The following is a 16616-nucleotide window of genomic DNA, read 5'->3' as shown; positions in this document are numbered from 1 at the left end:
TGTAATGTTGATGTAATGATATCCACCTTGCAAAAGCGTGTCAATATGCGGTTCTATCCTTGGTGGGACCTTCGAGTCTCTTTAGGATAGTATCGCATATTGGGCGTGACAGGCATCAAGGATAGGACGTAGAAGACGAAGGCGACCAAAGAGTATAGCGCCACCGCCGAGTGCCGCTTTCTCCGGCGACCGCGCCCCTTCATCCCTGTCGTGGTAGACACCACCAAGATGGCCAGCTCGGAGGGGAGGGCACCGCAGTGGGGTGGCGTCGTGGATGGTGGGAGGAGGGGATGACAAACACAAGAGGAGGTGATGGAGGCGACTAGGGTTGAACACCGACGCCGCGACAGTTTCTCTGGAGGCGGCACGGTAAGCCCAAACATAGCTAAATACCGACTCACAAATAGGCCCACTATCCCTGCCCAAACACTCTCGACGCACCACAAGCCAGGATTTCCTGGGAGCTTAGAAACTGTACCGATAGGCCAACAAGTACTTCGATCGTGGGTTCTCTTGTGCGCAACATCGTAAATGTATCATGATTGTTCAACAATTTGCCTCGCTGGTACAATTTACTAGAGAAGATGAAAAATTTCGAGTTGTTTGCCATATGTGTGCAAAGAGTAGGGGGAGGAGACACAAGGGTTATGGGTGGCGAAAAGTATTGAAAACAAGGACAACTTTTTTGATCATCTCTTTGATTTATTGATTTAGAAAAAGCAAAATGGCCGATAGCTTCATAAACTTGATTAAAATGCACACATCAAGTCTATAAACCCACAAATCATACAATTTAGTAACTGTAATCTCCTCTTATGAAGAAAAGAGAAAACAACAAAAAACATGAAGAACAAGAACAAATAATCCAAAGTGCTTAAAATCCATGATATATTTCACCAAATTTTTCTTTATCTACATATGTACAGTCGTACACCATCTAGCTACATAATATTACTCTCTTAAATCAGCACTTTATTGTACTTTTTTAATCATGTATGCCATCAAGGTCATGTAATCGACGAAATGATTCATATTATCAACGTACTATATTATTCTTGCTTCACTTACCAAAACCCTTATCAATAACAAATATGAGCAATAATATATTGCTAACGACGGGCTTAAACTCGAGCGGGGCGTGCCGCCGCGCCTCTGCCTGCTACTATTGTTCGTTGGGACTACCGTGGAGCACACTATTTGTCTGTGGCAACAAAAAATGCTGGAACTAGCGTTTTCACCGGCTACGCAACACGTTGGAACTTGTGTCTCACCTTTTTGCTGCAGCCGACGCCGCCGTGTGCTGAAACCGTGTATCTACTTTGTTGGAACTGACATCTCAGATTGCTGGAACCGCGTTTTTGGCCTGGCACGATCGGCGCCGCATGCTGGAATTTGCTAAAACTGACATCTGGCATGTTGGAATCGTGTGACGGTAGGTTGCGATGCCACAGCGGCGAGCGACCATTGATGCAACCGAGACTGAGGGGGTGGGGGCTGCGGGGCTTTACAACGGTTGCTTCGATGCTGGCAACGTTTGTTGCGATGGCGCCATGTGCTGTGATGGCGGCGGAAGCTTCGACTGCCTAACTGGGGGATGTTGCTGCGATGGCGACGAAGCGCGAGCCGTCCCTCACGGGCGATGGACCCCACGTGGTGCGCGCTGATGAGGTGCGCGTCGGGACAGCGATGTGGCACGACGAGGGACGAGGGAGTGCTTCTTCTGCGTTCATACGAGGGAGGCAGATCAAGGATCGAGGAGACCAAGATCAAACGGCTGGGATGTTTCTGATCCAACGGCCCGCGGCGCGACCGGCCTGGAGTCTGGCCGGTCGACCGGCGGCTAGCAGGTTATGATCGCGGTTGAGAGGGTTGACCACCACTTGACAAAGGTGATTGTCACCACCCTGGCCCACCGTCGGCGGCCGGCCGTGGCTCCTCATCCTCTCCCCTCCACTCCCTCCTCGCTTTCTTCGTCCCCTTCCCGCCGCGGCATCCACCCTTCTCCCTCCGCGCCAGATTCCTCCACTCCACTCCAAGCCGGAATAAAATACCCGACCCGACGCCACACAAAACGACGGCCCAGCCGGTTCCCCCCGCCTCCACGCCTCGCCGCCATGCCGCTCCTCCTCTCGCCCCTCACGGCGCGGTGCCTCCACCGCTCCCCGCACCTCCCCGCGCCCGTCGCGCACCGCCCCTCCCGCCCCCGTCCCCTCGGCGGCGAGGCCCGCGGAGGCGGCAGGGGGAGGGTGGCGGTGGTGTCGGAGAGGCAGGCGGCGGCGGTGGAGAAGTCCCCCGGAGGAGAGGGAAGCGACGGGGAGCGATACGACGCGATAGTGGTCGGGTCCGGGATCGGGGGCCTGGTGGCGGCCACGCAGCTGGCCGCGAAAGGGGCCCGGGTGCTGGTCCTCGAGAAGTACATCATCCCCGGGGGCAGCTCCGGGTACTACCGCCGCGACGGGTTCACCTTCGACGTCGGCTCCTCCGTCATGTTCGGGTTCTCCGACAAGGTAAAGCGGGGCAGAGCGCCGGCGTTCCACTTGTGCTGAAACTGTTGCCCGGGGCTTTTGAATTGCTCCATTTTCAGCACAAAATTTGCTATGAGTGTGACTGAGGTAGCTGCGCGGTTACATTTCTGGCTCCGGCCCGTGAATTTGTTGATTCCGTGTGCTTGTGCGCTTGACTGTGCTGTGCCTAGTGATCACCAAGAGAAATATTTGAGGGGTAAAGCTTTGCACTGCGAATTTGTGCTCTGGCGTGGTAAGGTAGGCTGGGTGTAAACTGAGAGGGGGGAATTGTGATTTGCTTGGTTGTTTAAATCAGTTGACGACTTACTTTTTTGCGGGCATCCAGTGCCTGAAGATGCCATGATTAGTATATTCGCGGGCTGTTTTGCTTAAAGAGACAAACCTGATTTCGAGGTTGAGGGCTCAATGCCATGTTACATACAGCTTACAAGGGGCAGGTGACCACTGTGCAGCTTATCGACAATGAGCATGACCAAGCAGTCCACTGTTACCAAGTGCGAATGCCTGGATGTTCAGGGTGTGCACAGCATGTTTCATGATAGAGTGTAGCGTTGATCAGTGCTGTACCTGTGTGTGACTCTCATGAAAATGCTCATACATTGGCATACAGCGTTGGGCTAGTGGCTGTGGATTTGTGCCTTTCACATGTTTCTTGTTAGGAAACATTTGTATTGCTGTCAGATGTTGTGAAACCATTCATTCATTTTTTTAAAGATATTTTGTATGAAGTATTTTTTGTGTTTGGGTATATTTGGTAAGAAGCATGACATGTGTTATCATCCAGGGAAACTTAAATTTGATAACGCAAGCACTAGAAGCTGTTGGATGTAAGATGGAAGTCATACCAGACCCTTCTACGGTTCATTTCCATCTACCTGGTGCTCTCTCTGTTCTTGTGCATAGGGAGTATAATGACTTCATCGAAGAGCTGGTTAGCAAATTCCCGCATGAAAAAGAAGGAATCCTAAAATTCTATGGTACATGTTGGAAGGTATTGTCTTTATTTTACCTACTTGTTTTAGTTACCTTTCTGTTGCTATTCTCTTATTTCTTATGCAACCTTCACACCTTACATCTATGTCTCATATGAACAGATCTTCAATTCATTAAATTCTTTGGAACTAAAGTCCTTGGAAGAACCTCTATACCTATTCGGGCAATTTTTTAAGAAGCCTTTGGAATGCTTGACTCTCGGTATTAAAACTGCATCCTTATATTCCTCAATAAGTTTTACCCTTATTTTCTCTACAGTGAAACCATTTAGAACAATTAGTTAACTGAAGTTGAAACAATTGCGATCTCAAAAGCAACAGAGAAATAAATTCATACGAGATACTATGAAATAAGATTGTTTGATATAAAATCATTTTTTCTATGATGCAGCATACTATCTGCCACAGAATGCGGGGGATATTGCTCGCAAGTTCATAAAAGATCAGCAGTTGCTATCCTTCATAGATGCTGAGGTGTGAGATACTTGTGAGTTTACTCACTTGTTCAATTTTTCTTCCACGCATACATTTTTGTTCAACTTTCGCTTATCTGAAGATTACAGCAATTTATGGTTTTTGTAGTGTTTTATTGTGAGCACAGTCAATGCCTTGAAAACACCCATGATCAATGCGAGCATGGTAAGTTCGATGTTAATCTGTCAGACCTTTGTTTGAAAATCATTCAGCCTCCAATTATCTAAGTCAACATGACAGGTATTGTGCGATAGGCACTTTGGAGGAATTAATTATCCAGTTGGTGGTGTTGGTGGTATTGCGGTGTCTTTGGCAAATGGCCTTGTTGAAAAGGGCAGTGCAATACGTTACAAGGCGAATGTGACCAATGTTATTCTTGAAAATGGGAAAGCTGTGAGTTCATCTTACTAATTTCAAATGTCTGGAGTTTAGTTTTGGTTTCTCAGCTGAACATTTCATTACTACAGGTTGGAGTGAGGTTGTCAAATGGGAAGGAGTTATTCGCTAGAACAGTAATATCAAATGCCACAAGATGGGACACATTTGGTAATTCTGCAAATATTCTTTCATGGTCAAGCTAGAAAAGTATCTCTTTCACTTTCACTTGTTACAATGTTCTTCATCTTCTGCAACTTTGCCGTAATTTTGTTTCTCATGTTTTGCAACCATCCAAAAGCATATTTCTTGACTTGGTAACTTGCCGTTATTATTCTGCCAGTGTGAACAGTTTTTTGATACATACTTAGTATGTGCTCAGTTTCCTCCTTCAGGAGTTAACAAATGCATGAACTTACAGGAAAACTCGTGAAGGCTGAAGAGCTTCCAGAAGAGGAGAAAAACTTTCAGAAGAACTATGTTAAAGCGCCATCTTTTCTATCCATTCATCTGGGTGTCAAAGCCTCAGTTTTACCTGCTGGTACTGATTGCCACCATTTTGTACTGGAGGTACGCACTAGGTTGTATGCTACTGGGTATGTCATCATTGAGGGTTAGAGTCACTGTCACATTAGTGGTGAATTTGATATGGACATTTTAATCTTTAATGAGTTTAATTGTGAGTGTAATTGGCAGGATGACTGGTCGAACTTGGAAAAGCCTTATGGAAGCATATTTTTAAGTATCCCTACAGTTCTTGATCCATCCTTGGCTCCTGAAGGACATCACATACTTCATATATTTACAACTGCAGGTATAGAAGATTGGGAGGTATGTCAGTGCTCTAGCTGAAATGTAAATTATGTCAAAAAAATATACTCCCTCCATCCCAAAATTCTTGTCTTAAATTTGTCTAGATACGGATGTATCAAGTCACGTTTTAGTATTAGATACATCCTTATCTAGACAAATCTAAGACAAGAATTTTGGGACGGAGGGAGTATAACAAACGAAGCCTTTTTGTATGAACATAAGTACTGACTGATGCCCATAATACTGCTTGGCTTTAATCTTTGGCAGGGTCTACCTAGGAAGGATTATGAGCAGAAAAAGGAGCTTGTGGCAAATGAGATCATACGAAGACTTGAAAATAAGTTGTTTCCTGGTCTTCAAGACTCAATAGTCCTCAAGGAGGTATCTTCTTACAGTAATTCTATGTTGGGAACTCAGTATTCTATAAATATTTTCAATCATTTCATTTTGACTACTTCATGTTTGAACTTGAAAGTGCTAGCTACCAGTCCTCAAATTGACAAGGGAGCACGAGCAAGTCTGTAGTAGTTAGCAGCGCAAACATGATTAGCTATTGATGATGCAATACTTAATATGATTATCGGAAAAGATCATTAGAGTATCCTATCTGATCTATTTGTCATATTTTCTACTCTCAGCACCGGTCAATCTACCCAGTATGCGGTGATATTTATAGGTTAGCCCCATACCTCAATCACTATAATCAGCTCTAGTGAAGAGTGGTCTAAACATACACCGACAGGGATGCAGTTTTGGGCTGTTTTGTCCAGCTGAAAATCCATTAATGATTTGCCCTTTTGCATAAAATGAACTACCAAAGAAATATCCTCCCAAAAATACTTCCAGTGATATATAGGACTATAAGTGAACCATCAATTAAACAAAATGGGCTGTGGCTCAGTCCACTTGCATCCCTACATAGAAAGCGGCAAGTCCTTTTACTTCTTTCAAATGATTTAAACCATATCAATTAGCAAATACTCAGGTATTAGAATATTTTCTTTGAGCCAAAGCACAGTTAAGTTTTGAGTATTAGCAGATTCTTCATGTTCCTTGTGCAGCAAACTATATTATGCATACTAGACCACCATGCATCACCAACCAGGTAGAATGTTATATCATGGGCTTTCATGAGCTAACTGCACATTCCTTTAGGGCTATGCTGTGAACTTTAGTGGCCTTATTTTGGTTTCTGGTGCCAATATATTTTGTAACACAACATTCATTTAATATTTGGTTTTGCCAGGTAGGATCCCCAAAAACTCACCGCAGATTTCTTGCCCGAAATGATGGTACATATGGACCCATGCCACGGGGTAAACCCAAGGGTTTGCTGGCAATGCCTTTCAATACCACTGTAAGTTACTTAAATGGAATACAGATTTCAAGATACAGTTTTTTTTTGTTAACCTAAAGTTCGAAGTGATGCCATCGTGATATAAGATTACTAGAACTGAAGTTATATTATCTGATTTACAGTCAATAGATGGACTTTACTGTGTGGGCGACAGCTGTTTTCCTGGGCAAGGAGTGATTGCTGTGGCATTTTCAGGGGTCATGTGTGCTCATCGTGTTGCAGCAGACATAGGTAAACACTAAGCCGAGTCCCCACTGTCTCTTAGCAGATGTTATTCTATCAAAAGAAGGGTTTCTAGCATGTATGATTATGGGCGCCAAGAAGTAGAGATGCCTTAGCTCAACGAAGGTTGACCATTGTGGAACAATGTGATATTTTTGGCTGAATTTGCTCTTCTCGCAGATCTTGAACAAAGGTCTCCTATTCTAGACACGGGCCTTCTCGGTGTCCTCAGATGGTTGAGAACACTCGCATAAAATGATGTCAGACGGAGACCTAGAGCAGGTCTTATTGTTTACACAGAAGAAGCGGCGGCAGCCTCGCATATATCGGGGTTTCCACATGACCGGTCGGGTGTTGACCCATCCATACAATGATCCAGCAGCAGGCTTTATGTAGCCATTTTTGTTGCTGCCTGGTGTATACGCACGCAAAGTTGGATTTCAAGGATGTTTCCTGAAACCCCCAAATGGTCGAGAATATACTGATGGTGATCTGTAACTAGAGAGCTGGTGATCTGGTATTCTGATCATTTATCTGCTTGTCTCTCTGCAAAGTGCGATACTACTCCGCACAGAGTTGTAACAAACTAAGGTCGATCTGGTATATGTTGTAACAAACTAAGGTCGATCTGTGCCACGCTGTAATTTAGGGAAGATGAAGCAGCTCATATATTCTGGCATTTTTTTTCTTGTGAAGAATGCATTTTGTTTCAGGACGAAAGAGAACCTGTGCAAGTCCATCTTAGAGGAATTGCAGTGCCGAAACGCTACTAGTAGTATTACATTGATTTTCGCAGAGGTATCATGCCGCAGCTAACGTTTAAGTTGGGTTTATGTTACAATTAGTGCCATGTCAGTTTCATCTCCAGTAGTTTATTTCTTTAGGGAAATCTCCAGTAGATTAATTAGTAGTATGGTGGAGTGCCTAGCTGCGGGAATAGACAAAGCTTCACCAATATTACTCTGCTTTCGCTATGTTCTAGGTGGTGAGTTGGTCGCAATTTCATAGTGTTACTGTGTGTGATCATGTACCATAAATTTTTGCTGTGTAGCACGTTTCCCTACATCCCAATGCCCCTCTGTATAGAAATTGAGATGCATGTCATCTCACATCCTATAATTTTCCTATTCCCATGTCCTATGAATTACCATAGGAGTAGGAATAGAAATGTAGGGTTGAGAACTTGAGATACCATGTCCTATGAATTACTACATTTCGAAACACAAAAATTTCATAAGATGTGTTTTTAGATGGTGCATAGAAAATGAACATATGAATTAGAAGATTCAGGAGAGAGAGTAAAGAGAGATAAAGTGCAACTATTTTGGAATCTCAAAGAAAAAAGGCCTCCTTTGATTTGCAAGAATTTTATAGGAACTTTTAAGGATGGGAATTTTGTAGAAAAAATTCCTTTGGAGCCCTTTGTTTTGTAGGAATGGGTTTCTATTCCTAGGTAGAATACGAATCAATCCTTCTGGTAGGAACCGGATCCCTACCAGGGCGTGGTCTCAGGTTGTAGGGGTGGAAGGAGGGATGACGTGGAGGAAGGCATGGTCGCCGGCGCCGGGGCGCCGTCGTTGCGTGCGCGAGAGGGAGAGAGAGAGAGCAGGGGGCGACGGCTAGGGTTAGGTCTCCCGGCTCCCTAAGGAAGCCGAGCAAATATGATTGCTTCTTGCTTAATCCCAAAACGGGTCCTTACACAAGTTTATATAATCCTCGTAATAAGATAATTGGGCTAAGCCCCTAATAACGGTAAGATAAACTGGGCCACGACTAACTGGGCTAAGCCCCTAATATGCCGGTCATAACATCTCTCCTCGCCTGCACAAACAGCTCGTCCTTGAGCTGGAAGGCGTGGAAGATCAACGGTCGCCAAACACCTCCGCGTCAACTGGGGCGGGCTGGTCGCCGAGCCCGGCGGCGTCGGGGTCCTCCTCAATGTAGTCTGCAGCCTCTAGGTAGAAGAGTCGTGGGCAGACGTGGCCCGGTACGTAGGGCTCGTCGCAGTTGAAGCACAACCCTCGGCGGTGACGCTCGAGTTGCTTGGCCAGGGTGAGCCAGCAGAACGGGCGTGCCGCAGCCGCGGCGAGGGGCGCCGTAGAAGCCTGGGCAGGCCGACCCTGCGCGGGAACTTCCGGCCAGGGTGGCGGCCCAGCGGCCCGGGGCGGTGGCGCTTGCTGGATGGCCACTGAGGGAGTCCTGGACTAAGGGGTCCTCGGGCGTCCGGCCTGTTATCCTTTGGGCCGGACTGATGGGCTGTGAAGACATGAAGACCGAAGACTCTACCCGTGTCCGGACTGGGCTCTACTTGGCGTGGAAAGCAAGCTTGGCAACCGACTATGTAGATTCCCTCTGATGTAACCGACTCCATGTAACCCTAGATCTCTCCGGTGTCTGTATAAACCGGAGAGCGTAGTCCGGATAGACATATACACATTACCATAGTCACACAGGCTAGACTTCTAGGGTTTAGCCATTACAATCTCGTGGTAGATCAACTCTTGTAACACTCATGTTCATGAAGATCAATCAAGCAGGAAGTAGGGTATTACCTCCATAGAGAGGGCCCGAACCTGGGTAAACATCGTGTCCCCTGTCTCCTGTTACCATCGATCCTAGACGCACAATTCGAGACCCCCTACCTGAGATCCGCCGGTTTTGACACCGACATTGATGCTTTCATTGAGAGTTCCACTGTGCCGTCGCCAAAAGGGTTGATGGCTCGCCTTGTCGTCAAGGATAATATCATCTCCGGAGGAGCCCTGGCCCCAGGCCAAACCCTCCGGCTGGGCGGCTTCGTCATGACCGCCAGTTCGGCCCTTAAGCCGACGATGACCTCTCAAGTCGTCAAAAATCGCCTCCGCGTTGATCCCGAATACTCCGCTCGGATGGATCCAACGGAGTTATCGTTGTTGAACGAGCTCCTGGATCGCATGACTGCCTTGGGGGTCGCTACAGACGACTACGATCGGGTTGGGCTTAAACCCGACCAGAGAGAAATTAAAACTCCGCCGATCACCCACCAGATGGCGGTAGTCGAGGAGCGGAACAACTCTTCTGCTATATTGAAGACAAACTATGTTCGGATCTCCGATCTTGAAGGGCCGGATATTCTCCGGCAGAAAGGCATGTCTCGTCCTCCGAACATAGAGTAGGACGATGAGCCTAAAAACTCAGCCGATATCCCGGAGCCCGAACTGTCAGGTCCGGTTGATCTTCAAACTCCGGATCCAAAATCAGGTCAGGGTTCGGATTTAATTCCACCCACCCACCCACCCGGACATAGACGCTCTCATGAGCATCAAACAACAGTCTCAGGAAACGGTCCAGCACTTTTGGGCCAGATTCCCCCTTGTCAAAGATAAGCTAAAGGATTGCCGCGACAAAGACGCGATAGCATCATTTTGCAACAACTGCGCGGACGAAGGTATCCTGAACGCCATCAATCGCCGCCGCATACTAAAGTTTGCTGACTTAGCAACTATTGTACACAAGTACAACGCGATGGAAAGCGCCTGGAAAACTCAGGCAGCTTGCTGGGAACCGTCGATCCAAACTCAACGCCTCATAAAAATGAAGAGGACACACCCCCGTGGCACGCCCAGCCCAACAGTCAAAAAACATAAACCCATCACGCTGCACGGCACCGTTCTGGAGGGATGGCTTAACGGCCCATGCAAAATACATACAACACCAGACACCGTGCAAACCCACAACCTTAGAGCATGTTGGATACTTCGGCAAGTAGCCAAGAGCGGTGAGGGAATCCTTATCAAGGACACCCCAGAACAGCACCCTCCAGAAAACGACGACGCAAAGGTATTAACGGTCTTCGAGACATTCGCTTCAAACAATAAGCGTAAAAGGGCACTGCGCGATCTCGCCGAAGTCTGCCAGGTTGCTGCAATTGACCCCTGGAATGACACGGCCATAACCTTTAACGCCAGTGACGAACCTAAATACAGAACAGTCCGAGCGCCATCCGCATTAGTCCTCAGTCCCATCGTGGGCAGTTTTCAACTTACAAAAGTCCTCATGGACGGCGGCAGCGATTTACGAGGACACGCTCCACAAGATGGAAATAGACAGGAGCCGCATCGAGAAAAGCAGCACAACCTTTCGAGGTATCATTCCCAGTCGGGAAGTGCGGTGTGCGGGAAAAATTACACTTGATGTGGTATTCGGCACGCCGGAGAATTATCGGTCCGAAGAAATAACTTTCCAGGTGGCCCCTTTTAACAGTGGATATCATGCCCTGTTAGGGCGAGAGGCCTTCACGCGCTTTCAAGATGTACCTCATTATGGGTATATGAAGCTAAAAATGCCCGGGCCTAATGGAATAATCACCCTCGTCAGCGATCCGGATATAGCACTCCGCGCCAAGAACAAAACCGCATCCCTCGCCCTCGAGGCATTATCCGCGGCCCTTGCGGCCGAAGAATTAACCGCACTACGCTCCACTGTGGATAGGGACGATGTGATCCTGGACAAACGACCCAAATCCACTTCTTTCAAGCCAGCAGAAGAAATAGTCAAATTTCAGGTCCATCCAACAGACCCAAAGAAGACAGCATCTATCGGAGCGCAACTCAGCCTCAGAGTCGACGCCGCACTACGAGACTTCTTGCGCGAAAACTAGGATATATTCGCTTGGCACCCCTCAGACATGACAGGAATCCCGCGCGAGTTGGCCGAACACAGCCTCAACATACTGAAGGGATATAAGCCGGTCAAACAAACACTGCGGCGCTTTTCCGAACCCAAACGACAAGATATGGGAGAAGAGCTAGCAAAACTCATCGAGGCCGGATTCATCAGAGATATTAAACATCTGGACTGGCTGGCAAACTTGGTAATGGTACCAAAGAAGGATAAATCCTGGCGCCTATGCGTCGATTTCAAAGACCTTAACAAGGCTTGCCCTAAGGATCCCTTTCGCATTGATCAAATCATTGATGCTACCGCAGGACACGACTCACTGTGCTTCCTTGATGCATATTACGGATACCACCAAATCAAAATGAAGGAGTCTGATCAAGCCGCAACAGCATTCATTACACCATACGGGCCGTTTTGCTTCAGCACAATGCCTTTTAGGCTCAAGAACGCCGGCGCCACCTACCAGCGTATGATCCAAACATGCCTCGAGAAATAGATCGGCAAGACAGTGGAGGCCTACGTGGACAACGTCGTCATCAAAACTAGACACGTCGAAACACTAATAGACGATTGCGTCTCACATTCGACAACCTCCGTACATATGACATCAAGCTTAATCCGGAAAAGTGCGTCTTTGGCGTCCCCGCCGGAAAACTACTGGGCTTCATCGTTTCCAATAGAGGAATTGAAGCAAATCCAGCCAAAATCCGAGCTCTGTCACAATTGGCTACGCCAACCGAACTTAAACAGGTCCAAAAACTCGCTGGGTGCGTGGCAGCTTTAAGCCGCTTTATCTCCAGGTTGGGGGAAAAGGCACTGCCACTTTATCGCCTTCCATGGCACTCCGATAACTTCAAGTGGACAGACGCGGCGATGGCCGGACTGGAAGAGATAAAAGCCCTTCCGGCAAGCAACCCAATCCTGGCCGCGCCAAACGTTGGCGAGCCAATGCTCCTATATATATCGGCAACACACCAGGTGGTGAGCGCCGTACTCATCATCGAGCGAGAACAGGACGGACACAAATTTCCGCTCCAAAAGCCGGTATACTACGTATCCACCATCCTCACACCATGCAAATCCCGGTACCCTCATTATCAAAAGATAGCATATGCAGTCTTCATGGCATCTCGAAAATTGCGACACTACTTTCAGAAGTGTTCAATCACGATGGCTTCTGAAGTGCCCCTCAATGATATAATAAACAACCGGGACGCCACGGGCCGGATTGCCAAATGGGCCATTGAGCTCCTTCCATTAGACATCACGTACAAACCACGTCGAGCCATCAAATCCCAAGTACTGGCTGACTTCGTCGCCAAATGGACAGAGGCCGAACTCCCTAAAGAGTACGTCACGTATTCCAACTGGGTTATGCATTTCGACGGCTCCAAAATGTTGGCGGGGCTAGGAGCGGGCGTCGTATTAACGTCCCCCACGGGAGATATCAGCCAGTACGTACTCCATATATTATTCACAGACTCCAACAACACAGCCGAATACGAGGCCTTGCTACATGGCCTTCGGATGGCCGTATCAATGGGCATACAACGCATGGAGGTGCGCGGGGACTCAAACATCGCAATATCCAAAATTAATGGAGACTTTGATGCCAAAGATCCAAAGATGGCAGCTTATCGCAACGCCGTCTTAAAAATGTCGGCTCGGTTCGAGGGGCTCGAATTTCATCACGTCGCCCGCGAAAGTAATCAGGCGGCAGACGTCCTTGCTCGCATCGGCGCTAAGCGCGACCCCGTCCCACCTAACATCTTCCTCGAAAGGCTCTTTAAGCCATCCGTGGTGTGGCAAGGGGGAGACAGCAACGACAGTTCCGTTCTGAACACAAATATAGATAGCGAACACGCCGATATCATCGGAGGCTCAGCCACCGAAATAACACCATCGGCCCATCTCATTATGGCAGTCATTGCCCCGTGGACCGAACCATTCTTGGCCTACCTTGATAGGAAGGAGCTCCCAGAAGATCAGAACGAGGCCCGCCGCATTGTCCGGCGTTCGAAGGCCTATAAAGTTCATGAAGGAGAGCTCTACAAGAAAAGCACTACAGGAGTCCTTCAAAGGTGTATCTCCGAGGAGGAGGGGCGGCAACTCTTGGCAGAAATTCACGCCACTCTCGGTGGGCACCACGCCGCATCCAGGGCACTTGTCAGCAAGGCCTTCCGGACAAGATTTTATTGGCCTACGACCCAAGCAGACGCGCAGGACCTCGTCCAATGCTACGTGGGATGCCAACTCTTCGCCAACCAAAGCCATATGCCCCCAACCGCCCTACGAACAATCCCCATTACATGGCCCTTTGCGGTCTGGGGCTTGGACATGGTTGGACCCCTTAAAGGGGGAAGCCATAAGAAAAAATATCTGCTAGTCATGGTGGATAAATTCACCAAGTGGATAGAGGCTAGACCAGTTAAAACGGCCGAGTCCGGACCGGTGATTGCATTTATATCCGACGTGGTGCACCATTACGGTGTCCCGCACAGCATCATCACCGACAACGGTTCCAATTTCACAGCCGATGAGGTAAAAACATGGTGTGCTAATCTGGCCATTAAGCTCGATTACGCCTCTGTCTACCACTCGCAAACAAACGGTCAAGTCGAACGAGCCAATGGTCTTATTATGAGCAGCATCAAACCCAGGCTAGTGCGGTCTTTGAAAGAATCAGACAAGCACTGGGTTGATGAGGAGCTCGACTCCGTACTCTGGGGGCTGCGGACCACGCCCAACCGTACTACCGAATGCACACCTTTCTTCATGGTGTATGGTGCAGAGGCTGTGTTGCCCTGCGATATTATACATGACTCACCTCGAGTGCGTATGTACGAAGAGAAAGAGGCCGAGTTGGATCGACAGGACAGCCTAGATGCCTTGGAAGAGGAGCGCGACGTCGCCAAAGCCCGTTCAACATTTTATCAATAGCAGGCTTGAAGATATCAAAGCAGAGACGTATGGGCCAAGACTTACAACGTTGGCGAACTTGTTCTACGCTTGCCGGAGAAGAAAAAGGACAAACTCATGCCGAAATGGGAGGGTCCCTTCATAATCGACGAAGTTCTTACCGGCAGAGCATACCGTTTTCGTGATGCATCGGACAATCGCCTAGAGCCGAACCCCTGGAACGCGGCCAGACTCCGAAGGTTTTATTCCTAGCGCCGAATTCTTTGTTCGTCCCCTTCTCCCCTGTAGTTTCCATTACTTTTTCTCTCTTTCCACCTTTATCTTTTTCGCTTTAAAGCTCCCATACGGCTCGACCGAACACCGCTGACGTACGCATCTTTACATATGTACGTCCATTATACCTGGGGGCTTCTTTAACAGAAGCTTGTTAATATTATTTTCCGAGCGTCAAGCTCATCACACATACGCGTTTTTCCCGTATGTCTTTTCTTCACCATTATATGCATCGATATGACTTAAGTTTTGGCCAAGTTGGGTTGCCTGGCTCCTGTGCTTACCCCTACGTTCCCGATTGTTCGGCTAGGTGGTAAAGGGAGCACCTCTGCGATTGTTACTTCCGGGTCATCCGGATGTGTACCTCAGACTGGGTGAAGCCGAAAGCTAGCGTTCTTAAGGGAATATTCGGTCGGTGGATGAAAAATGTTTTTTGCACTCACTCTATTGTGAACCCCCAGAAGCTATAGACAATGTGATTTTCACATCACAATTCGGACATGTCTACTAATGCATACACACCCAGGGAAAGGAACCCTTAACAGAACTATAGCAATCTCAACATAACGAGAGGTAATTTAGTAACATGAAAATTTCTATAACCATATTTTCCTCTCTCATAATAATTACATGTAGGATCATAAGAAAATTTAACAATATAGCTATCACATAACATATTCTCAACACGATCCACATGCATGCGAAGTTGACACTCTTCCAAAATAGTGGGATTATCATTAACTAAAGTCATGATTTCTCCAAGCCCACTTTTATCAAAAATTTCATAAGATTGAATATTATCCAAATATGTGGGATCTAAAGTTAACACTCTTACAAACCCACTTTCAATATTATTGCAAACACTATTATCGATCTTATATTCATCATGGGGCTTAAATAAATTTTCAAGATCATAAGAAGAATCTCCCCAATCATGATTATTGCAACAGGTAGTGGACATACCAAAACTAGCATCCCCAAGCTTAGGGTTTTGCATATTATTAGCATATTTTACATCAATAGAATTTATAATAAAATCATAGCAATCATGCTTTTTATTCAAAGATCTATCGTGAATCACTTCATAAAGCACTTCATCACAATTTTTAGATTCACGGATTTCAAGCAAATCTTTATAAAGATAATCTAGTGCATACAAATCACTAGGAATTGGTTCACATAATTGGATCTCTTAGAAAGATTGGCAAGCGGATGAGGATCCATAGATATTAGCTTCTCTGTTTAGGAATAAATACTCAACTATTTCAACCAAACGTACAAACGAGCCAAGTAAGACATAAAGGCAAACGAAAAGACGAACGGAGAAGAGAGGGCGAATAAAACGGCAAGGGTGAAGTGGGGGAGAGGAAAACGAGAGGCAAATGGAAAATAATGTAATGCGGGAGATAAGGGTTTGTGATGGGTACTTGGTATGTTGACTTTTGCGTAGACCTCCCCGGCAACGGCGCCAGAAATCCTTCTTGCTACCTCTTGAGCACTGCGTTGGTTTTCCCTTGAAGAGGAAAGGGTGATGCATCAAAGTAGCGTAAGTATTTCCCTCAGTTTTTGAGAACCAAGGTATCAATCCAATAGGAGGCTACGCGCGAGTCCCTCGTACCTACACAAACAAATAAATCCTCGCAACCAACGCGATAAGGGGTTGTCAATCCCTACACGGTCACTTACGAGAGTGAGATCTGGTAGATCTGATAAGATAATATTTTTGGTATTTTTATGATAAAGAGGCAAAGTAAAATAAAAGCAACGGAAATAACTAAGTGTTGAAATATTAATATGATGGAAAATAGACCCGGGGGCCATAGGTTTCACTAGTGGCTTCTCTCAAGAGCATACGTATTTTACGGCGGGTGAACAAATTACTGTTGAGCAATTGACAGAATTGAGCATAGTTATGAGAATATCTAGGTATGATCATGTATATAGGCATCACATCCGAGACAAGTAGACCGACTCCTGCCTGCATCTACTACTATTACTCCACACATC

The 16616-nt window shown here is 46.9% G+C and overlaps 1 protein-coding gene across 1 annotated transcript; it reads left to right on the top strand.

Annotated features, from left to right (window-relative positions):
• Positions 1-1973: 1973 nt before the first annotated feature.
• On the top strand, positions 1974-7437 carry LOC123180287 (prolycopene isomerase, chloroplastic). Its single transcript, XM_044592281.1, has 13 exons — positions 1974-2507; positions 3310-3516; positions 3620-3719; positions 3909-3991; positions 4100-4156; positions 4232-4384; positions 4459-4537; positions 4788-4936; positions 5063-5197; positions 5447-5560; positions 6426-6536; positions 6659-6767; positions 6939-7437. The coding sequence occupies exons 1-13, from the start codon at positions 2115-2117 to the stop codon at positions 7010-7012; spliced, it is 1764 nt and encodes a 587-aa protein (XP_044448216.1). The 5' UTR covers positions 1974-2114; the 3' UTR covers positions 7013-7437.
• The last annotated feature ends 9179 nt before the right edge of the window (positions 7438-16616 follow it).

The sequence above is a fragment of the Triticum aestivum genome, chromosome 1D (genome assembly GCF_018294505.1).
Source record: "Triticum aestivum cultivar Chinese Spring chromosome 1D, IWGSC CS RefSeq v2.1, whole genome shotgun sequence".
Lineage (NCBI taxonomy): Eukaryota > Viridiplantae > Streptophyta > Magnoliopsida > Poales > Poaceae > Triticum > Triticum aestivum.
Note: the sequence above shows the minus strand (reverse complement) of the source record. Positions and strands in the feature narration are given on the sequence as shown.

What these genes read in the sequence shown, in the direction of transcription:
- LOC123180287 (XM_044592281.1), top strand. Translation starts at nt 2,115, where the DNA reads ATGCCGCTCCTCCTCTCGCCCCTCACGGCGCGGTGCCTCCACCGCTCC. An exon ending in TTCTTGAAAATGGGAAAGCT is followed by an intron (nt 4,385 to 4,458) that starts GTGAGTTCATCT and finishes TCATTACTACAG; the next exon opens with GTTGGAGTGAGGTTGTCAAA. An exon ending in GCCACCATTTTGTACTGGAG is followed by an intron (nt 4,937 to 5,062) that starts GTACGCACTAGG and finishes TGTAATTGGCAG; the next exon opens with GATGACTGGTCGAACTTGGA.